Source organism: Stylophora pistillata, chromosome 8, assembly GCF_964205215.1.
Source record: "Stylophora pistillata chromosome 8, jaStyPist1.2, whole genome shotgun sequence".
Taxonomy (NCBI): Eukaryota; Metazoa; Cnidaria; class Anthozoa; order Scleractinia; family Pocilloporidae; genus Stylophora; species Stylophora pistillata.
This window is the reverse complement of record NC_142526.1, coordinates 11,554,155-11,577,668: the sequence shown is the minus strand read 5'-3', so window position 1 is coordinate 11,577,668 and position 23,514 is coordinate 11,554,155. Positions and strand designations below refer to the sequence as shown.

Below are 23,514 nucleotides of genomic sequence, written 5' to 3'. Positions count from 1 at the left end.
TGTTCTCGTTGTTTTTGTCGTTTTTTAATATCTTACTTGACCTATGGACCTCTACCTCTAGACTGGAATTCATTACCTGCAAGTATTGCATGCCAGCCAAGTGCTGCTAAGTTTAAAGATGCTGTCCTTCGATACTTCAATAGCATGTATAAGTAGAAAACTTAGATAATTGGGTAATCATTATTATTATTGTAATTATCATTTTACTATTTTAAAAATATCGTCATGTATATATGTATATTTTATTTATATGACCCTTCGCTTGTATTTAATAATAGTAATTATTATTATTATTATAGTAATTATTATTTTATTATTTTAAGAATATCGTCATGTAGATATGTATATTTTATTTGTATGACCCTTCGCTTGTATGCTGTAAGGCCTTGCGAAGTAATAAAGTAGATGTAGATGGGCCCTAAACTAGCGCGTAAAAACTGCCAGGCGCAACGACAAAATTGAGCTTACACGGCCCGCTCAAACAAGAACCTATCCTGAACTGAACATCAGCTAAATCCAGTTTATCCAGGTAAGCCCAGAATTTTCTTACGGTACTTCATATGAATGCGTACGGAGAGGTCTGTTTGGTACAGCACGTATCACGGCAACAAAACCGGAACTTGTTCATCCTGCAATCTGGCAGACAAATGATCGGAATGTCACGACGGCTGAAAAAATCTAACCCTTTCAATTGTTATGGTTACTGTTGAAAGTTTAACTTCCTGTGCAGTGAAGTAGTCAGTGCTAGTAGTGTGTACATAACATAATGTTAATTGAGATGCACTCTTGGGTAAACTTAATGGAGGGAAAATCAGCAATCAGGTCGTCAATCACATGCCTTTGCTTTCGGAGCTGAGAAAGAAATGACCAACTGAAGGTCCCAATGGACGACAGAATTGATTACTTTTAACAGCTTGCGAATTCGATTAAAGAGGAGACATTCGTTATCAGTCGAGATATGCTCCATACAAGTCAAAAGCACACCTTGCTATGCAAGTCTGTAATTAACGTTATGATGATAAAAGTATCATGATAACCGCTCACGAACAGCTTCTGGATTGGGTTGAATAGGTAAAGAATCAGATGCTCGCTAAAAGCCAAGATATTCTTGTTTGAGAAGCATAACCTGCGATCTAGGTATTAGAAGTTAAGGAGATGTGAGTGCGTTTCTCTTGAGTACTCGTGATTTGCTTTCATTTTGAGCTAGCCATGTATAAAATTAATGCGCATTTCGATCAAGTGTTACTAGAAACCAAAACTAAAGTAATCGTGACAGTCAGGCGGTGGAAAGGAAAACTGTCACAGGGAACCAATCGGAACTGAAAATAAAACTGACCAGAGTGCTTTACTCGCGTGATACGCAAGTGACCAAGACGTAATAAGGGAGTTTTAAATCTGATTGGCTGAGAGGATGGCGTGAGTTGCCTAAAACAGTCACCCTCCAAAGTAAAGTAAAAAGATAGCAATTCCGGATTATTTTCAACACCCGATTGAAAATTGCTCATGTAATTAAGCGCCATACGTTGCATTATTTATTTGTGTTGGACTTTTGGGGTAAACTAGCTCGAGCACCACGCACAAACGGGAGGCACCATGAGTCTATTCCGGAACCGTTTAATTCACTGTCTTAGATTGTCTCTTTGCTATTAAGTACAGCTGTAAGCGCACGCTCTCAAATACCATATCGGCAGGCATGTTTGGGCATACCGGGCAACTGACCTTGGTAGAGGAAAGATATTTTTAGAAAGCTAGACAAAACAATTCCACAGGACATTCGAAATGAACAACAAAGTATTAAACAACAACCAATCTTCGAAAACCAAAACCTAAACAAAGCATCCCATTCAGGACTCTAAGAAAGGTCAAGTACAAACCCAAACATGGCTAGTGATGACAACTATCGTACGAGCATTAAGCCCTATTACAACGGTCAAGGATACATCACTTAAAAGCTAAAATAAATGTTTGATCTTGCAGCACAAAACAGACCAAGGCTCACAACACTCGCATAAGTATTTCAAGATAATCTTACGAGCCTAGACAATTCCGGAACACTGAGCCAGAACGTTTCTAATTTTAGTAGTTCCCAGACACTTCTAATTTTAGTTACTCATAACCTGTGTCATGCTTGAGTGGTTTTCTGTGGGCAGCCATTACCGCCAAAAATACAATTAATTTGAGATGTTGTTAAAATAGAAATGGACAACTCTTCTTATACGGAATTAAATAGTGAAAAAATAAATCGTTTAGTCTTTTCAGAAAACGCTGAAATGTTTCCCTGGTTGAACTACTTCGATGAAATTAAAGTCTCATCCGAAATAGATCAGCTTAAATGATCAGTGCGAGTCAAGAGCGAGGGGCGCAAAACAAATAACGATAATAATTAGTAGAGTCGAACGTCGATTATCCGGACTCGTTGGGACTAGACGAAATAGTCCGGATAATCGAGAATATGAATATTAATGAGAAACAAAAACTGATTTAATTAAGAAAGCGACGTTTAATCCTGAAACGAACATTTCCCAATCGTTTTGAAAAAGATATGGTCTACATCTTCACTCTCCTACATGAATACCTCTACACGCGTGTATTAACAATTAAAATTGATTAAAAAATTTTTTTACATTGGCCTTAAATGTTGAAGGTAGTCAGTTTGTCTTATAGAAGAACATCGCCTTTAATTGCTTTTGAATGCTGTAATTTAAAAAGGAATATGGCTACGGATAAAAGTTCGGATAATCGAGAAATCCGGAAAATCGAGGTCCAGATGATCGAGGTTGGACTGTATAACGAATCTCATCGGTTACGCCTGACTAAGATTAAAAGTTTACGTCTGAAAACTACCCGGCCGGGCCAGGTCAAACTCTTAGCTAAGTCCACTCTCTTAGTCTTGCTCTCTCGCCAGAAACACTTGCGAGGGAGCTGATTAAAGCTTTGACTTATAGCATTATTCAGCTTTATCATCAAAAGTTTGTTGATACTTCATTTAGATGAATTTTTGTTTTATTATATTTCCAGCCGTGATAAATTTGACGTAGAGAGATGGAAGGAACAGCCCCTAAGATCGCTAAGAACGCTTGTTCAGGACGCCATCATGAGGATGAGTTGGAATGTGATGATAATCAGTCGGCCAAATGCAACACATTCAAACACTTTGAAGAAATGATAGATCAGATTCAGCTATGCAAAGTGAAAATGGCTACAGGGTCTTTCAAAGCTGCGTATAAGCACCTCCTGAACCTAAATCCATCTAGCTTCGGAAACCCAACTGATTACGAGAAGGAGCTGGTGAATCGAGGTAGAGAGATGTGTTTGAGTCAAAGCCCCGGTCCTCCTTTCTTTGGTGCGGTTTTGCTAAACACCGAGCTGATCGCAGATAAGGAAGACTATTTTTATGCCATCTTTACTATTGTCTTTGGTGCTGTTGCACTCAGGCTGCATGAGTATAAAATAGCTATAGACTTATTTCTGCGCTGTGATTCTCTTTTCACAGCTGATGCCACGTCAGATCCTGAAAACAAAACGCAAGCTATCGATATCTTAACAGCAGTAGCCAAGACTAATATAGGCTGTGTCTATCTGATTACGAGAGTCATGGACAAGGCTAAGGATTATCTAGAATGTGCGCTAAAGAGTTTTGAAACATTTGAAAACAAAAACAAAAACAAAACGAACTCTATAGAAATAAACATTGTTGCTATACAAACCAACTTAAGTTTAGTTTACCGGTGGCAGAAAAACTACCCAGCTGCAGTGAAGTTGCAAGACCGTCTTCTTTTGAAAGCAAAAGACCTCAATCTTCCCGTTCCTCTGGTAGCTGCCATACATTATAATCGAGCAGAGTTGCTTTTGGAGCTCAAAGAACCTGCCAAAGCACTTAAGGAGCTGAAGACTTTGGATTCACTTTCTGAGAGGATTAACAACGAAGATGGGATATTCTCGAAATTTATATCGTCTAAAATGTGTTTGGTGTATCAAATGATTGGAGAGGTGGTTCGTGCAAAGAGTATAGCTGAGTGCTTGACTTTCCCTCCTCTTTTTCCCACATCGTTATCACCACCACTCTCGCCTTCCTCAAAATCGTCCTCTTCGGCATTAGGTTCAGGGTCGTCATCATCATCGTCACCACTTTTATCATCGTCACCTTCATCTTCATCATCATCATCATCGTCATCTAAATTTTCTGCTTCGTCAGTTATGTCTTCATTTTCCCTTTTTCTTCCCGATTTTGAAGCTTTCTTGGGACTCTATGGAAAATTCCGTTGGGACTTCTTGTTCGCAATGATATCGAATTTAGTCGATTTTCACTTGAATGAGGAAAACTTAGACTTTGTATCTTTCCTTGACGTTTTTGTACCAAGTTGCAGAGAAACGCTAGGGAAAAACCACCCCACATATGCATCGTTTCTCTATAGGCAAGGTGTTAGATTCTTTCAGATGGAACGAAACTTGTCATCAAAGAGTTGCTTTGAAGAAGCATTAAGTATTTTGACAAGTTATGACTTCAGGCCAAATCACCCGGAATTAGCGCAATGTAAAATTGCTCTTGCAAGGCTATTATTGTGCGAGAACTTTCAAGAGGTTCCGCAGTTGAAGTCGTTCCCTGACCGTTGCTGGCGAGAATATTCTTGTGACGCAACAGATAGTGTTGTGAATCCTGATATTTCATCAAATAGAGAAAACAGTAACAATTGGCACAACAACGAAGAACTAGAACAAAATGAAATTTCTGTTCAAGGGAACTGTAGAGACAAGCACGATGATCGTCTTGAAAATGCATCCCAAAAGGATAAGAACAGAGGAATCAGCATCTTACAGAAGATGTCGGAAACACAAAATGGAGTCTGTGATGGACGGAATGACCCTCTTAGAGCTTCTTTTCATGGAGGAGATGTGGTCTCGGACAGCGGTGAACACTCCGATGCACTCACCACGAATGGCCCGGGAGCATATGGCGTTGACAGAGGGTGGAATACTCAATTTGTTGCCTCTCCGAAAACAAAAGGAGATTCCCATGAGATTAATTCCAAAGCAAAAAGATTTCTTGGTTTAAAAGGTGGACGCCGAAGCAGTTTTTCGTCGGGCCACAATTCACAAAGGGGTCCCAGTAAAGATGACTTTGGAACCAATCACATCGGAATAGATCCCAGTTTTCTCGAACGCCATTGTTATGAGTACAATGAATCTGATAAGCACTGGGATTTTTGTGGCCCGTATGAAGATTTAGAAGTGCCCTCAGGTATCCAATCCGAGTACAGTAGATCTAGGTATGTGCGTGAGGTGTGCAATCCTACTCCCCCAAGTTCATTGACATATCCTGGATGTCCTGATGTTACAAAATTTTCCGCAGGAGATCATTCTGCCTTCACTAGCACCACGGAATCTCCTCCACAAACATACTTAGGTCCCGATGGGTATCAACCTCAAGAGTCATCCCTAAACTTAGTCCTGATGCCCAAAGCTGTTCCAGCGAAGACCTTACAACTGCCTCGATCTTCAAGATTCCTCGAGGATGGACCTAAAGCAAAATCTAGATCAATATCTAAAGCGAATTTCCCATTGACAGTCAAAAATTTTACCAATGGTGATGTACAAGCAAGAACTCTGCCAAATATCTACACGGATGTACATGTACTCGCCGAAAGGCCAACGCTCTCATCGCAGTTTCAAAGAGAGGATGACGCCCCGAGATTTTTTTCGGGCCGGGATAGTGTAGATGCTGGTGTGGGTCTGTTAAACAGTAGTTCAAACACATCTGCTGACGAATCATTGGCTGCGCTTGAGCGACGTGTGGCAGAAGCTTGCTCGCTTGTCGAAAGAACGTTGAAAGAAAGACAAGAAAGAGAGGAAACGATGAAAGAAACTGAGCAGAAAAGAAAAGAGGAGCGGGCAAGGAAAGAAAAACAGGCACGTGAAAAAAAAGAAAGCGAAGCAAGGGAAGCAAGAGAAACGGAGCGCAGGAATGAAAGAGTTGAAGGGAACGCGACGAGTGGTGGACGAGAAACACCTTCGCAAAACTCGGTTGGTGCTGAGGTTAGACAATGGCTTTGTGAACATTACCAGCGACTCTGCCGTGTTAAGTTCCCATGCTGCGGAAGGTTCTTTCCTTGTCATCGCTGCCACAACAACTCTGGGTGTCCAAATGACAACTCCAAAGCAAGAGAGGCGTGTTATGTCGAGTGCTCTATTTGTAACCATCAACAAGAGGTAAATAGACATGATATTGTTACGCTTAGGTTATAAGCGTTATAAGCGTGTTAACTTCGAATGTTTGATTTTTAAGATCAACCAGGACGCCCACACTTGTGCCAGATGCAAAACAAAGTTCTCAGCATATTTCTGCTCTGTATGCAAACACTCCACGGGCGAGGATAAAGCTCCTTATCACTGCACAAAATGTGGTATCTGCCGGTAAGTGAAACAATATTATCGAAGGTATTGTTTTCGTTTGTTTGGATAATATGCTTATTCTCTGGGAATTATTGGCCCGCCTCAGTACCAAGTCAGGGAGTTATTGGCTTGTGTTAGAGTAGAAATGAAGAATCCTGGCACCATGCATCTTTAAGGCGAGAGTAAAGAAATATTGGTTTCCTCATGCGTATCAAGTTTCTTTTTCAGCGATTATTTCAGCTTAACGAGAAGAAATACAGCGTTTTCCAGCATGAGTTAGAAATTTCAATTCTCAACAAATTATGTTCTGCTCGAGTAAATACGCGCGAAGTGATTTTTCTACTTCCCGTTTAGCATCTACAAGGACCGCTCCTTCCACTGTGATGTTTGTAACGTCTGTCTGGACAAAAGGCTGGAAGGCAGACATTCTTGCCGAGAAAATTCCGGACATGATGAGTGCTGCATCTGTTTGGAGGTAGTTATGTAATTTAATCATGAATGCTAAGAGTAGGGGATGGGAAAAATATTTCCCAAACGATTTTGCCCTTTAGTGGAGGCAATTAACGCCCAGCACTCAATTTGGTTTTATTCACCTATCACGTACAGTGAAGTCAGGTGCTCGCATTTCTTGAGTCGAAATCTGGAAGCAGGGCAATTAGATTACTCTGTATATCCAAATTTCAATATTTTGATTTCGTTGATCAATTCTCTATATCTAGGACGCTTTCAGCGGTTGTCAGATCCTGCCATGCTCACACAAGGTTCATCGAGAGTGTGCTATTGCTATGATACAGAACGGCGTGTAAGTGTGCATGGAATGTCGTGATATCTACTTTTGCTAATGAACTTACAGATGGGGGAATGCTCCACTGCTGCGCTGAAAATTTGTCGATATTCATGTAATACTGTACTGGGTGTGTGGACCTGCTCAAGCTATGAGTGCGCAAGGAGTAGTTTTCAGTTACATGTAAAACGAAAGACCTCCATTTCCTCATTTGGATCGAGTGAGTAAGAGTGATACATTTACGAACAGCAATTGTCTTTTTCGACTAAAATAACTTCCGAAAAGTTAGCAAACCACATTAAGAATCCACGTTACGGACGTTCGATCAAACAGCCTTCCTTTCCCGTCCAAGTCTGGTAATGGAGAGCTTAAGCATCAGACGTTTTTGATGTCACGGACGTCAGAATACCGGGGGAGACTGGATCGACAACGGCGTTTTAGGCGCGAAATTTTTTACTTAAGCTGGACACCTGCGTCACCACGAACGTGACAGCTGATCACAGTTGTCACGTTTTTGGTCATTGTTTACAAAGGAAATGTGGCCGTAATTTGTAACATGCCGTATTTAAGGGATGTGAGAAAATCACTTTTAATCGCTCATGACCAAGGACTGGTGTCAAATGAGGAACTGTTGCTATTACTGAAAGAGAATTCGTCAAAAAACCCTGAGTTTTCGTACGAAAAATACGCGAGGTTTAGTATCGAGAGTATCGAGGAACCTGAGTGCAAGTCCGAGTTTAGAGTTGAAAAAAAGGACCTTCCACTGCTGGCTGATGCGCTTCGACTACCGGACACCTTCCACTGTAATCAGAGAACCACTGCCGACAAGTTAGAGGGGCTATGTATTTTGCTCAGGCGAATGTCGTTTCCTTGCCGATATAGCGACATGCTCGCACGATTCGGCCGACCGGTTCCTGAACTTAGCATGATATCAAATACGGTGATGAATTATATTTACGATATACATGGTCACAAACTGTGTCAGTGGAATCATAATCTACTGAATCCACGTGACTTCAACACCTACACGGATGCTATATCGAATAAAGGGGCTGCACTACAAAACGTAACGATCTTGCACTGATCTTTTTGTCATTGAATCCTTGAATAACGGATCTTGTAATCCACATAGCGCCTCTGCGATCGACAGCCATATTTGCGCTCGGTTGCTCGTTTTCTTCTTTGCTTTAAACGGATTCTGCACTCTGACTTCTTTCATTAGTGCTACGTCGTGCTGTTCAGACCATTCCATAGGCCCACTACATAAAAGAAAAAAGATAGAAGCGAGTGTTACTGTAGGTAGTAGCTGTATAAAATAGTCGATCACATTTCAGCACTAAAAATAAAAAGCTTAATGGCGGGGAAATTAATGCACTTTCTTGAACGTGAAATACGGCAACGACATAAACCTCTCGACAAAAAGAAAACAACTAATAACAAAAACAAACACATGGCAAGATAACTTGCTATTATATAGTATTTTTCCTGTTCTGGAAAAAACCTCTGCTCGTAGGATAACTAAAAGAATGGCGACAAACAAAAAGGAATTCACGATCAAACAAAACCAAGTAACAGAACCTGTGGAAACTTGTGCCAAACACGAAGTTAGGCACATTTTGTCCCATTTTTAAAAGTTATTGTTTAAGTGCAGATAAAAAACTACTTTCTTATGAAACATACAATGTACTTACGGGTTTGATTTGACGATTGAAAATGAAGACATGGTGTCAGTCTTGTACTGAGACAGTCCTGAAACAGAGCAAAACAACACGCACGGCAAACATCCCACTTTCACGTCTGCGACCTCACGTCAAAAACGTCTGCACATGCGTACTGATTGCGAAGCTCATATTTAAACTTCCGGTTGACGTCCGTGAATCAGAAACGTCCGATGCTTAAGCTTTCTAATAACTCCCGTGTAACGCCCTGATTGTTCTTCCTGTACCCCTTAGCTTTTCTTTGCTCCAGAGATGGTTTCAATTTTGGTTTCAAGAGTCCTCTTAAATCTAAAGCGATATCATTTCATCGGCAAACTTCGATAAAATTTTAATTTTATGTAGGCCAGATGTTACTGTGGCAATCCCACACTAGTTTTGTTCGAGGTTACCTGAAATATTTCCTTTTAATTTGCAGTCGCAGCTGCCCCATTTGCCGTCATCCTTTATACAATCAGACAGGAATGAATGAGTGAAAAAAAATCTCGATTCCAATGTTCAGAATTTCAAGGGAAGACACATTTTTCCCCATTGAGATGTTTTTCAAAGTGCCCTCAGTGACTGACGTATTCACTCTTTATTTTAGCCGCGAATTTTACCGTTTGCCCCAAAGAATAGGTGGCTCTTAATTTTTCCTTACTGTCTTATCCTTGAATCAAATGGTAAATATAACGAGAATAAAGGCAAAGATCATCAATTTAGGAAGCTCCTGATAAACAAATTCTCATTGTCAGTACCAGAGGAAATTTATAGAGAACAGTGTGGATTGCTAGTGTTAAGAAGACGTTACCGAACTTGTGCGCTTCCTTGCTTTGAGACTATGTAAGTTAAAATGTCGTCAGCAAATCACGCGGACCTTTTCTTGACGTGTGCAAGTTTTTATTTAGAGAAGTTGAAAGCTTTTGAGTTTTTGTTTTTTGGCGGTCGTTGGTATTTACCTTGTTTACCGTGAGTTTACCGTTTACTGTGTTACGAATAAACGTGTTTGTTTGATTTATCGTTTCCGCTTCCGAACATTTAGGGTGTAGAGGGTTAAAGATCGTAATCGTTAGTTTAATCTTACTTGAGGAATCAGATAGTCAGGTAATGAGTTTTCCTATGGAATAGTACGATCAGAATAAGCGATACCTTCGGCTGGGAAGCTGCCAGAATCCACATGGCTTTTACAAGGAACCCCCTTGGGACATGACATCACTTACGAAAGTGAAAATGCATGGTAGTCCGAGTTACAAAGAGAATTGATTGCAGTGATTTTTTGTAAAAGTAAGCATTTTTTCCAGATAGAAAGAAGAGACTCAGAACTAGTAATATCAAAAAGCAGAGAGTTCTAAATTCCAGTGGACTTGGAAATCTCTCTGCCAATAGAGTTAATTTGAGATTTCCAAGAAACGCCTTCATCTAGAAAGAAAATACGCAAAAAATTTTACTAAATGATAAGATCTCATGACTCAGTGTCAAATTCGTCAGAAAAGTCTAAAAATGTACCCACAGTAATCTCGATGGAAGGTGCAATTCTCCTCCAGAGGTATTCAATCTTTCAAGGTATTTAAAAATACCGTTAGAAAACTAGACTGGTAAGGTTTGGTATGATCGTCCTACTTTACACCTAGTATCTTTAATCCGTTTTAGCTTTCCTCGTTTCGTGAAATGATATATCTAATTTAATGTACATGGTTTTAAATTTTAATTATAGTCTTTTATTATCTTAGATACTGTAGATGGTATTATTTCAATTTGGTTCTTTTTACTTTTACTTCTGTGCTATACCTTCCAAAAACGATAGAACTTAATGCCTGACTCATATAGAACTATTCGATCCTACATGGTTTTTAAAAAATTCCGTTAGAAAACTAGACTTGTCAGGTTTGATAAGATCGTCATACTTTACACCTTGTATTTTCAATTAAGTTTAGCTTTCCTCATTTTATGAAATGATACATCTAGTCTTATGTAAATAGTTTTAAGTAATAACTTTAACCCTATATCATCCCCGTTACTATAGATTGTATTATCTTGATCAAATTCTATTTTACTTTTACTTTGTGCTATACCTGCCAAAACTATGGAACTTACTCATGACGCATATAGAACTATTCGATCCTTCACAGTGTTTAAAAAATACTATTAGAAAACTAGTCTTGTCAGGTTTGATATGATCGTCATACTTAACAGCTTGTATCTTCAATTAGTTTTAGCTTTCCTCATTTCATGAAATGATACATCTAGTCTTATGTAAACAGTTTTAAATCTTAATTTAAACTTTAGGGCATCTTAGTCTCTGTAGATCATTATCTTCATTTAAATCTAGTTATTTTTCTTTCTGTGTTATACCTGCAAACTAGCCGGTGAGATTGTTCTCACAAATGCACAAGTGTATATGCACAATAAACTTGACTTGAACTTGAACTTGTATGTTAGGTGGGTAGGTGCAAGGTTAGTGCGTGATTTTTACCAAAGCCGAACGGAAGAGAATATAGGTTTTCTAAGGTATTTGCAACTGCACAATTAATTTAATAAAAAATTTTTAAAAAATTGACAATATGGAAATTGGTCTAGAATTTGAGAAAGATTCAGCATCGTCAGTTTTATAAATAGGTACAGTCTTTAGATGATTAGTTTACTGGGAAATATGCCTTTTGCGATAGAAAGGTTTTACCATCTGATTGAATGGTTCAGCGATGATTTCAAAACAATTACTTTTGATATGCATAGGGACTTTGACAGCACAAGAGGTTTTTCTATGTTTAATTGACTTGCATACGTAATTAATTCAGTTAGAGAGAAATAGGGTCTTGCTTCATCGACGTTTCTAAAGGCATCCGTTCATTCTCTTAAGTCATCCCAAACTGAATTTTTTTTTTTGTTGCGTGGCTTTGCTTTGTCACATCTGATTTTTAATGCTGTTGTCAGCTTTAAGTCACGATCGATTTGAAGTTTCTCCGGAGCTTCCCGCAATCCTGTGTCGAGTCGCATCGTCTCTCCAATACAAGCACAGTTCGTCGAGCACACGCAGTGCTGTTTTCAAGCCACAATTAACGTGCTATTTGTCTCACCAACCCAACGGCAAACCCAGTATACAATTGTAATTGAATTTCGTTACATAAGATCCAGCTGTAAAGAATTTTAATTATTGGCAGTTTCATATATTTTCGAAAAGTTTGACGTGGCTATTTTACTCTCTCCTAATCAGCTTTCTCTTGGTTATATGTTGGTCCATTGAAAGCCGCGACTGATACCATTATAAAAACTGGGATACGAAACATTTCACTTCACGAGGTGCCAGGGCAGTGGCCCCAAGGCCACTGGGAAACATATCACGTGGAGTATCTAAACATTTCACAAGTGCCATGCTAGTCAGGAATATTCAATGACTTGTTGTGGAAGCAAGATAACTCAAACTATCCGTAAGATGAGAGGGTATTCCTCTCCAGCTAAATGTAAAGCCATAGGATTGAATAAGGGGGTAAGCCTTCTGAGTTTCGAGTGCGAAGCTTTTTGGTGGGAAGTTTTTTCCCGACGAGTTTGCATGTATTAACTGTGATTTATTCCGGTCTCGCAATAGCACTGATGCAAAAAAAAAGCGATTTCTGCCCTTAATTTCGTTTGTCTTTAATGCCAAGTAAGTCGTAATGTTATGGAATCAACGAAATTACTAATTTTCGTCTTCCGACCGAGCTGGATGTTCTGGAACTTTCACAAAGACCAACGTGGCAGTTTAAGGCTGGTGTGAGAGTATAAGAGAATGAACTCAAGCGTGAAGATTTTTGCATCCGGGATGCAAAAATCTTCACGATACAAGTTGTATCGTCGACAATAATGTCTTCATAATTCTATAGAACGTTCTACTTTTCTTTGCATAGAATCACAGACAGGTGTCTCGATCCGATAACCGACGTTCTTCGTTTGCTGATCCTTTTAGTAGAATAGCAAGGACTTACATTTCATAATTGAAGTGATTCTCGCCCGAAGAAACTACAAATACACCTCCTTTGAAGTAATTTAACTTGCCCCATATAAGATCATCGAACCAGATGAACGTAATATATCATAATTCAACTATGGTGACGACACTTTTTAACTATTCCAGTCTAACTGGTTCAACTGAATAAAGGCTGATAGTTTCTAAAGAAACTGTTTGGGGCTGCGTCGGTGGGGGTAACGAAAGGGCTAACGCTCGAAACGTCGAAGGGCTAACGCTCGAAACGTCAGCTTTTATAATCGTAACGGTGGCCAATTTACCATTTCAACTTTGTTGATATATTAAAATTATTAACTGGTTCAACTATAATGTGGGACCACGCTTCATCATGTGATCTTCTGTTTGAATCAGTCTCTCAGTCCCTTTTAGACAAACTACATATTTGCACGTAGTAAACACGCAGAGTGCAAAGTCGAGAAATAAAACAGCCAATTAAAAAAGAACACGTATTGTTGAGGGCGCTGTCAACAGCCAAGACGTTCTTCCAACCGTCTCCGCCGTGATGCCCATACAAGAATCGCATCAAAGACCTCCACAGACCAAATGAGCACGCCCAAGGGCTAACGTCCTCATCATCGCAGTTTGTAACAAAAGCCGCTCAAGGCTCTAGGTCCTGGCAAGGAAAGCGCTGTAGCTAAACTGGGATGCTGCGCAGATTTTTTCCTTGTCATCATTACCATTACAGCTTTGAGTGTCCAAATGATAAAACCAAAGCAATAGAAGCTTGTTTTGTTGAGTGCTCGGCTTGTTGCCATCAACAAGAGGTAGGTGGGTATGCTACTGACTCAAAATTGTATATCAGTATATAAAATTACCTTGTTACACTTAGCTCAAAGCGATTTACTTCTTTATGTTCAAAATTTTAAGATTAATTAATCAGGACGCCCGAAGCTGTGCCAGATGTGAAACAAAGCGCGCTTTTTACTAGGGAGGACAAAGATCAACACCACTGCAAAAATATAGCATCTGCCGCTAGGTCGAACAATATTTCTGTACAACTTTCTTTGTTAGCTTGATTTTCGCGAAGGCAGCGGTCATGGGACTACAAGCCTTCTTTCACCGTAGAGTGAAGATTGCTAGCGCCAAATTAATATTAGAGCAGAAAAACACTTGAAATTGAAAGTACCAGCAACAGAAATTAACTATCGGAGAGGTCTGTTCTACATTCTAGTTTCCTGATCCTTTGTTAAATTCCATTTCAAAGGTACTTTTAAAGAGTTTCTCTTTCTCCAGCGTACTTGTTTTCAATCTCCGAAGGATTTTTTGAGGAATTGATTCAGTGCGATTTCATTAAGTTTGAAAGCTGGATGAAATATGCTGATTTGACGGTGCAGTCAGTTAGTCGAAAATGTACACGTCCACACGCAAACACGATTGTTAGGCATTTCACATCCAAAGTGCAGCTTTTTCTACATAACATCCACTTATCCTCGATGTTGCTGTATCACAATAGAGGATTGCAGTCCTGAAATGGTTGCATCGCTCTCATAGTAGCGATATATCTTGGAAGAATAGTTAACACCTCCTGAAAATGATTGTTTACAAAGCGTATTTCGGGGTTTCTCTACTCCCATTCCGTTGAAAAGGAGGCTGTAATTACTTCAAGTAAGAGATCTTTGTTTAAATATAGGTCTTCAACCGAACCGCGTACCAAACGTAAACGGAATGTCGCTAGTTCAGAAACATGTTTTTCACAAAGGATCAGTGTAAATATGCGAAGTAAAAAAAATCCCTAAACAAGTTTTGTGAAACGACGAGTAATTCAATTTGCGCCATTTTTGACGACTGGCGCTGTCAAAAACGAGCCTTTAAAAGTGACTTGCGCTCGGAAAAAATTATTTCACAATATTTCGAAAAACCAGAGTGGTTTCATTTATTTTAAACTAAGACAGATTCACGGGAAAACTTTGAAAGACATCGATATACTGAACCGAAATGCATCTACCGCTTTTAGAGAGACTCGCCTGTCAATTATGTGTAGAAGAAATGAGACGTGCTGAAAGGAACACCTGAGCTGTGATCATGATCAAGCGCTATTCGTGTAAAACAAAATTTTGTTTCTATGAATTTCTGAAGTGGATGAGTTACAGTGAATTATCTAGTTATTTTAAGTCATATTTCGTCATCGTTTGTATTGTGTACTACTTTTTTTGTTTTGCGTAACCATATTGATGTGAAATGTTTCGTTACTTGTCACTTTCTGTCTATAAATTCAGACCTGCAGGCCGGTAAATTTTCATGTTCAACCATTATAATGAAGCTGCAAAGTTTTTAACTTCTGTTAATTTTGGATTCCTTTAAAGCATTATTTATATATATCAAAGTGTTCGTTTATCTTAAAGCCTGTTTCGAACCTTCATTTCCAGGACGCATTTAGAGGGTGTCAAATCTCGCTATGCACACACATGGTTCACAAAGAGAGTGCTGTTGCGATGATACAAAATGGTTTGTATCTACACTCAAAATGTCATGATTTTGTCTTACCTATTAACTAACACAAAGAAGCAACGAATTAATGTTGCCATCTGGGCACGGCTTACGAAATAGTGTAACGACCTCATTACAAAAACCAGTGCGTTATACACAAGATCGAACATAACAAGGACGTTAAAAAGAACCATCGTTTATGCGATTTCATCATACAATGAGCTCGATGCAGCGATCTTTGGTAACATCGTGCTCGATGTTAACAACGTGTTCGATCTCAGCTTTTGCAAAGATATTGATCAGATCGTTTACGATACGAGCTAATGGTGGACGATCTGATCGTCGACATGCAAATCAGGGCCCATCTTGCCAATATCCAGCCATCTTGACCTCAAGCCTGGTTAATAACGCTTGTATATTGACCAAGTTTATCGGTTTATAATGTTGAGAATTAACTTTGATAAAACTGTTACCTTTTTCATGACACAGGTCAGTTTAACTAAAGCTCTTTTTCAGTAACCAAAAAACAACAGGCTGTTGTTTTTTGGTGACTGAAAAAGATATATGACATGACAAGCCCTAATGGTTTACCTTGTGTTCTTGTCAATTCAAATTACGCCTGTAGGATGAACTTTTTGTCTTTCATCAAAATTCATTACACTGCTATTTGCTTTTTGATTTTGTTTTATTCTGTTGCTTAAAGTTTTTTAGAATTTTGGATATAAGTTCGTACATCACTTTACCGAAGAGTGATTTTTTTCTTTTCTTTTTTAATGGAATACACAAAAACAAGCCCTCGCCTTGCGATGTGTGTAATGTGGTAGAGAAAGTGCTAAGGGAGAGGGAAGAAGGAAGAGAGTGTGGTGGAAAAATTGAAAAAAAGGAGTGTGAAATACAAAGAGCTCAGAAAAAGGGAGAACGAGAGGCAGGGGAGCTAGGGGAAGCCAAGGGGTGGCACCGATGCAATTTTCCCTTTCGTAAACGGCCGTTGCCATTTGTCGAAACAGTCGTTCTATTTTGTAATGAATGACAACGACTGTTATCGGAAATGGCAACGACCGTTTAAAGATGGCAACGACCGTTTCAAATGGCAACGGCCGTTTACGAAAGGGAAAATTGCGGCAGCTATGTCCCGAAACAGTGGGAGCACCTTGTCTGAGTCAAGAGGTAAGAATATGTAGGTTATTGGATAGAGTGGTGTGCTATTGGGGCTATTGTGTAAATCAATTTGAAAGTTAAGAACTAATCAGACAACATTTATTTGATAATGATCCTGCAACTAAAAAAATCTATCTGCTAACAACTTCAAGTTTGGTCCAGATTATGTAGAGGTGAAAAAGTACAGGGGATGAAACACAGAGTTCCAAACATTGAATAATCTACATAAAAAGTTTTCGGTTGAGAACTGCAGGGCGTAAATGTATCACATAAGTCCAGTTGAAGGCCATTCCGTAAATGCAAGAATAAGGACTGTCATGATAAGGGCAATAACCTATAGCGCTTACCTGCTACAGCTGCGTTCACTCAATATTAAGGGAGAAGGTGTCAGTTGCTGTCTTGCTATACTGGGTCAAGTAATGCCTGCTTCTAAACTCAAGGACAACCCTGGGATTTAGTGATTATGATCAAATGATAGGAAATGAGAGGGTAGACCATAATTTGGAGCTACCATTTGCAATCAGCTGAGACATGTAGGATACTTTTTAAGATGCCAAGGTAATTTTAAGGAGGTTTTTAGTTTTTATTCAATTTCTTTACAGGAGAGGGATCTTGAAGCGGAAAGAAGGTTGAAAACAATCACTTGTGTCGTGGAGTCATTAGACTGTATTCACAACAGCTCTCTGGCTTTGGTACAAGGTGTAAGAGATGCAAGGCTGAGGATCTCAGTCAGAAACCCACAGCTTAAAAGAAGGCGGCATACTTGTGTTGGTCGAGAGGTTAGCAATCGATTTTATTCTTGTATTGTGGTGTTACTAATTGATTGATAGGTTTTACCAATCATCTAGTAACCGTGTTAAAAAATAGCAGATTAAGCTGTTATTGCGAAGCACAGTAAACCATAGACGTCAGACCCATTTCTGGAATGTTATCTGGTTGAAAAAAAAAAAAAAGAAAAAAAAACAAATAAAACAATCAGGCATAAGAAAGCTTAGCTGCACTTACATTTTGTTTTGTTTCCTATTTTACTAAGAAAGCATCAAGCCAATTGTTAGACGAACCATCTGTGAATATGATAATATTAGCCAATTTCCCGAGTGAAAACTAGCTCTTGATATCGGAGAACTTGATTAAAGTGAAAGGTCTTGAGACAAAATTATGCCCGTTTTTCAAGTGTTACGTTAAATGTCATGTGAATCTCAATCTCTGTAAGTATTAATCAGGTGCAAAAAATAACAAAATTCTGATCTTTATTTCCCTTTTGTACTTTTTGAACTTGATTCCTATTTGATGCCAGAAGAAACACAAAAAACAGGAAAATCAAAGTGACACTATGGTGAAGTCGTGGATATTCTGAACAGATTATAATTATAATATGGACAGTATAGACTAATTACACTAAAAGCCATGAATAACCCTTTCATTCAAACAAACAGAATTGGACCACTGGCAACTAAAGAGGGTTTAGGTAGTCAGCTGGTTAGTATTCGTAGCGATGAAATTAAAATATATATAGCTGTTTGCAGAGAGGTAGTCTGAAAAAAGAGTGGAGGCGACAACTCCCAAAGGCATTGTGGGTAGTTTTCAGGTTACGGTTCATTGATCTCAGGATTTCCGGAAAATCTAAAAACATCACTGTAAAGAAGAGGCATAACGAGTTTTTTTTTTGTTCATTACGCTGGCATGGCTGACTTTTAATTCTAAACTTGATGAAGAAAACAAAAAAAAAAAAAGGAAGAACGAACTGACCCTATTGCAATGACCTAAGGAAAATACTGTGTACAACCTAATTTTCTATTGTTTTTGTTCTCCTCGTTTTATTATGCATGTCCGTATTCAGCCCCTTTTCATTAGGTCTTCTGTCCATATTAATTTTGTATTTATTTGTAATATTCATTGATTACTGAATACCCAGATGACCTTTCGAGATTGTCGCGTGTATTTTGTTCTTTTCTCTAACAACCTTTCTGCAAACAGCCGTTTATATCTTCTTAGCGTACTTTAATTCATTTTGATATGTTGTTTATATCACTGTTACAAAGCGTACAATTTTATAAAGTAATTTTCAAAAGTTCTAGTTGTATTTATTCAAGAGAGTTAGTGAGTCGTAGCATAGCACGTGACAGGCTCTCTTTCAATCGGACAACGTATTTGAGGATTTGGGGGGTATGCCAATTTAGTTTGGGACTCCCCTATTCCTTATGAGGTTCACCAACCATATATTATTTAATATGAAATAAAACGAGAGAGGCAGAAATGATGATGATGACGATGATGATGATGACGATGAAGATGATGATTATCATCATACAGTGGTGAGAGAAACTGTGAAACTCACTTGGATAGCCCATATGACTTTCACAGGCTCTATTTTATTGTTACTTTATCAGATTTTAAACGAAATATCGCGCTTCTGATTGGTCCATGACGAATACATAAAACGATTACAGAGTTTAATTCAGAATTTACTATGGGAGGGCAGACTATCATTTGGAGTTGCCATTTGGGATTAGAGGCAGGGCCTTAGTAAGATACTTTTCAGATACCAAAGAAATTTGAGGGAGGTTAATTAGTAGTACTGAATTTTCTCTACAGGAGGGGGATCTTGAAGCGGAAAGAAGGCTGAAAACAACCACTTGTGTCGTGGAGTCATTAGACTGCACTCACAACAGCTTTCTGGCTTAAGTACAAGGTGTTAGAGATGCAAGGCTGAGGATATTAGCCAGGAACCCACAGTTTAGAGGACGATAACATTAGTATATAGACAATATAGGCTTGTTGTACTAAAGGCCATAAATGATCCTTTGATTCAAACAAGCAAAACCGATCGAGCCTCTGACAACTAAAGAGGGTTTAGTTAGTCAGTTGGCTAGTATTCGGAGCGATGATTTAAAAAATATACAGAAGTTCACAGAAAGGTAATCTGAAAATCGGCTGGCGACAACCCCAAAGGCATTGTGGGTAGTTTTCTTGACGTCAGGATTTCAGGGAAATCTTAGAAAACATCACTGAAAGGAAGAGGCATAGCGTGCTTTTTTCTTTACTATATTCGGAAGACTGAACTTTAATTATAAACTTGATGAAAAATTAATAAAAATGATGATGCAGTACCCTGAAGAAAAAAAGTCTACAACCTAATTTTCTATTTTTGTTCCTCTCGTATTCACGTACCTGTTTGCATTTATCTCCTGTTTATTTATTCAAATTAATTTTGTTCACTTATTAAAATTAATTATAATTAATTATCTGATACCTAGATTACCTGTCAAATTTGTCGTGTGCACTTTGTCCTTTTTTTCCGACAACCTTTCTGAAAACAACCATATATATCTCCCTTGCGGTACTCTTATTCATTTCAAGTTGCTTTTTTCCTAGAGAGTTGGTGAGTTTCTACCCATGGCACGGGACAATTTCTCTTTCAATCGGAAAACATATTTGAGGAGTTGGGGGTGTAACAGTTTAGTTTGGGACTTCTCCCTTCCTTAACTAACAACCATATATTATATTTTCAATATCAAACAAAATGAGAGGGAAAGAGCTAAAACATTATCATACAGCGGAGATGAGAACTGTAAAACTCGCTTGGATAGCTCATATTGCTCTTTCACGGGCTTATTTCATGTATACTCTTTTGCATTTTCAACGAAATATTGCGTCTCTGATTGGTTAATGGTGAATAGATAAAAAGGTTAACGAGTACAATGCAAAAGTTGCTATGGAAACACATGGAAGTCCCAACTTTAAACCGCTGGCCAACAGCCGGTTTTTTTTTGTCAAACCAAAATATCGTCGAGAAAGATAAAGGGCATTTTAAAATCAAAAGCACCTTGAACACTACATTATTTGCCTCGTCACGATGTTATATTTCTGACTGGTTCATGTAAAACATGTAAACTTTAGGGAAACCAGTGAAGTCTTTGACGCCGCAGGTAAGGAGTAAATTTGTCTAGTATACAGTATTTAAAAAATAGACAGTTAAAGACTGCATGTGGCTACTGTTAAAGCACAGTTTTTATACCAGTGAAAAGAGTTTAGACTAGAGTTTTTATAGCAATGCTAGGAGGTAGAGTTGATTGAAAGATTCTTTTGGAATAGTATTCCGCAATTGATCAGAGACAAACCTTATAAAAAGATGTGTAGAAAGCTTTGCTCGATACAAATGGAACATCATCTCTTGACAATTTACTGAGCTATTTTATAAAAAATTTCCTTTACTTTTTTACCAAAAATTTACAAGGTTTTTGTTATAACTACTTAACTTAAGGGGCACAATTTAGTTAATCTAGACGAGCCCCTCTTCTCTCTATCTATATACAATGTGACTTAATATAATTGGTGTTAATTTGTATTGTTTTTTACAATCGCGCGCAATCCTAAAAATGACTGTGAGATGCTTATCATCTTTTGCTGTCTTCCGTACTGTCATGGCAAGAATTGCTGAAATTGAACAAAATGAGCCAGTGACTATAAGCGAGAAATCACAAACGGAAAAAACTCAACTTTGTATCGAGTGCAAATGTCGAAATACTAAGATACTACGATAGCACCGGGAAACATCGGGTCAAATTTGGATCAAGATTGATCGGGTGAAGATCGGAATTCTATTGTTGCACTCACTCACTCACTCATCTCCACAACATATGTAGCTTTGCCTCTTACTGGAAGTAGAAGCCACAAAAATTGCATTCGCTTGCTCGTGCATTCGTAGTGTGGTAATAGGAATGAGTTGAGTACAATTCATGAAGTAATCAAAACTTTAAAGAAATTCCCCAACGTGAGTGATTATCACCGGCCTGATAGGGGCACTAAGAGGATAGTGTACGCACCATGCCTGTGTTATTGGACAGTATACACGTCACGAGCACGCGCTGCTGTAGCGTACTCTGCTTCGTGTTGTCTAATTCTATAGGAAGACTCATTACTTGACGAGGGAATTTCGCGAGGCGAGGAGCGAGATAACGATGTCGGATTTTCCTTGAATCGCAAACTGAATTAAATTGACAAAAAGAGAAAAACAGCATTACTTATAGCTATTATGTAGACGTAGATGCGAAACAATATCACTTAGCCTCGTTTTTAACTCGCAATTCCATGCTAAATACCTCGCTTCGTCTACCAATCAGGATGAGAGATATAACTCAATGATGTGATTCTATAGGAAAATTCATTACTTGACGAGGCAATTCCGCATTAAATTGCATGCGATTTTCAAGTGCAATTTAATGCAGAATTCACGAGTGAAGTAATAGATTTTCCTTGGATCGCATAACTGAATAAAGATGAGAAAAAAAGGAAACAGCACTACTTAAAGTTGTCATGTTTACGTAGATGCGAAACAATTAACAATTATTCCACGAGCGCGCGTTGGATATGAGATGATAGATAGCCAACGAGGCGCCTAAGGAAAGATATGCTTTACCTATTTTTTAGGCAATTCAGTTCGGGAAATAGTTCCAGACTCTCAATAACCCCTTACTCATTTAAAAAAGCTCATTGCTAAATTTTGTATTATTGGGCTAAAGACTCAGCCACAGACAAAATTCAGACCCAGTCTCTGTTTACTTATGTCGCATGAGGAAAGCATGGAGTGTGATGGGAAGAGAATAAGTGAAAATGTCATGATCATATTGGGGAATTTATTATCATATACACAATCTCCGCGCCCTCCACTTACCTTGTGGTCATAGTATTTCCGGATACCAACCCCACGGACTTCAACTCTTAAAGATGCTTCCTCCATATTTCTGAGAATTAAACAATAAACTTCGAATAAATTATAGATGGCATCCAACAACTCGGTCTTCGGCGGCGACTTGCTTTATTCCTTGACGATTATACATGCACACATGACACACTACCTTAGTTAACACAATGATCTTAGTTAACTAAGCTTTCCCAAGATACATTCCTGAATCATGAAAGGTAATGCGGGCTACTAAAGATTACTGACGTCACTTCTTTTTTATTTCTGGGAAGTACAGTGGCTTCGCAGAAATTGATAGATTGTGTTTTAATGTTTGCGAAGAGGATCACATCCACTGCATGTGATCGTGCTACACCAGGTAACTATCACAAAATTATTCTTTTTTGTTCCTTTTTATTTTTTATCATTCATTTTAGAAAATCTTAGTTAACTAAGATCACTGTCCAAGTCAATGTAGTCTGTTACCTGTGCATGTAAAGAGGAGAGATTGTTTAAATTTCAAAAGTTTCCCAACGGTTTCAACCGAGAGTTTAGGCGAGCTTGTCATCTAGTTTCTCATGAAATTGTTTGTTAAAAGGGAGACAGTAATTCAAAAGGATGCGACCTTTTCCTAGAACAAAAAGTCGTTAAAATGTATGACGACCAATCTCAGACGAATCTGTGAACCAAATTTGTATGTAAGAAGTATCAGTTGTGCCACTTATTTAAGATCCACTTGTTTTAGGCCTGCTTCACTTGATGGGCGTAGTTTTATGTTGCAGTAATCCATCTATTCCACTCTTTGCGTGCATTATTTGCGAAAAATGGAAGCAAATTAGAGAAGCATCCACAGAGAAGTACATTTCCACTCGAAAGTATGTGGTTCATTCCTTTCTTTGCGTCGAATGTCCCAAGCCCTCAAGTGCGCAGCTTCAGAAAGTCGAAGTTCTGTAGCAGCACTGCTTTACATAACTGGGAAAGCAAACTTAAACCAATGAGAATGTTGGGGTTTATCTCGTTCTAAAAACCAGCCAATTTTTTCTTCTCTTTGTAACAATTACTCTACAACAGTCGTTTGTTTTGACTTCTTCGTTTTATCTGTCATTCGTCACCCATGAACGCATCATAAACAGACTTAGACCGAACATGAACCTAAACATGAGTTATTTTAAGCTCAAGTTTTCCAATTTAGGACATGGATTTCTATTTCGAAATTGTCTGCTTTGTTTCACTTCCTGGCGGCAGAGGAAACAAAGAATTATTGCTGGCTAGCCCTAGCGAGGCAGCAGCCTATTCTTTGCAATAGTGAGAAAAAGCCAAAATTTGTCGGATGGATGATTGGAGACATGCGCAGTCGATTGCGTTTTTATATCCGGGG

At 38.6% G+C, this 23,514-nt stretch overlaps 1 protein-coding gene and 1 long non-coding RNA gene across 3 annotated transcripts; one reads left to right on the top strand and one right to left on the bottom strand.

Annotated features, from left to right (window-relative positions):
- The first annotated feature begins 413 nt into the window (after positions 1-413).
- Positions 414-19,705, top strand: LOC111347189 (uncharacterized). Of its 2 annotated transcripts, XR_015991175.1 has the most exons (7): positions 414-529; positions 3,019-6,207; positions 6,284-6,411; positions 6,745-6,865; positions 7,110-7,192; positions 17,056-17,232; positions 19,049-19,705. XR_015991175.1 is itself a non-coding variant. In XM_088731719.1 (6 exons), exons 2-6 carry the CDS (start codon positions 3,043-3,045, stop codon positions 9,363-9,365), a joined length of 3,555 nt encoding a protein of 1,184 aa, XP_088587845.1. In that variant the 5' UTR covers positions 414-529; positions 3,019-3,042; the 3' UTR covers positions 9,366-11,295. The 2 variants fall into 2 exon arrangements, 1 of the variants encoding a protein (XP_088587845.1); XM_088731719.1 differs by lacking the exons at positions 17,056-17,232; positions 19,049-19,705 and adding an exon at positions 9,308-11,295.
- Positions 7,536-9,090, bottom strand: LOC148724985 (uncharacterized). The gene is made up of 2 exons (XR_015991185.1): positions 8,866-9,090; positions 7,536-8,433 (listed from the first exon to the last, which is right to left on the bottom strand). It is a non-coding gene; the product is annotated as an uncharacterized LOC148724985 (long non-coding RNA).
- Positions 19,706-23,514: the final 3,809 nt, after the last annotated feature.

Bases quoted from the DNA above. Each gene is read 5' to 3' on its own strand.
- LOC111347189 (XM_088731719.1), top strand. From the start codon at position 3,043: ATGGAAGGAACAGCCCCTAAGATCGCTAAGAACGCTTGTTCAGGACGC. The intron at 6,412-6,744 runs GTAAGTGAAACA...CTTCCCGTTTAG, and splicing joins ACAAAATGTGGTATCTGCCG to CATCTACAAGGACCGCTCCT. The intron at 6,866-7,109 runs GTAGTTATGTAA...CTCTATATCTAG, and splicing joins AGTGCTGCATCTGTTTGGAG to GACGCTTTCAGCGGTTGTCA.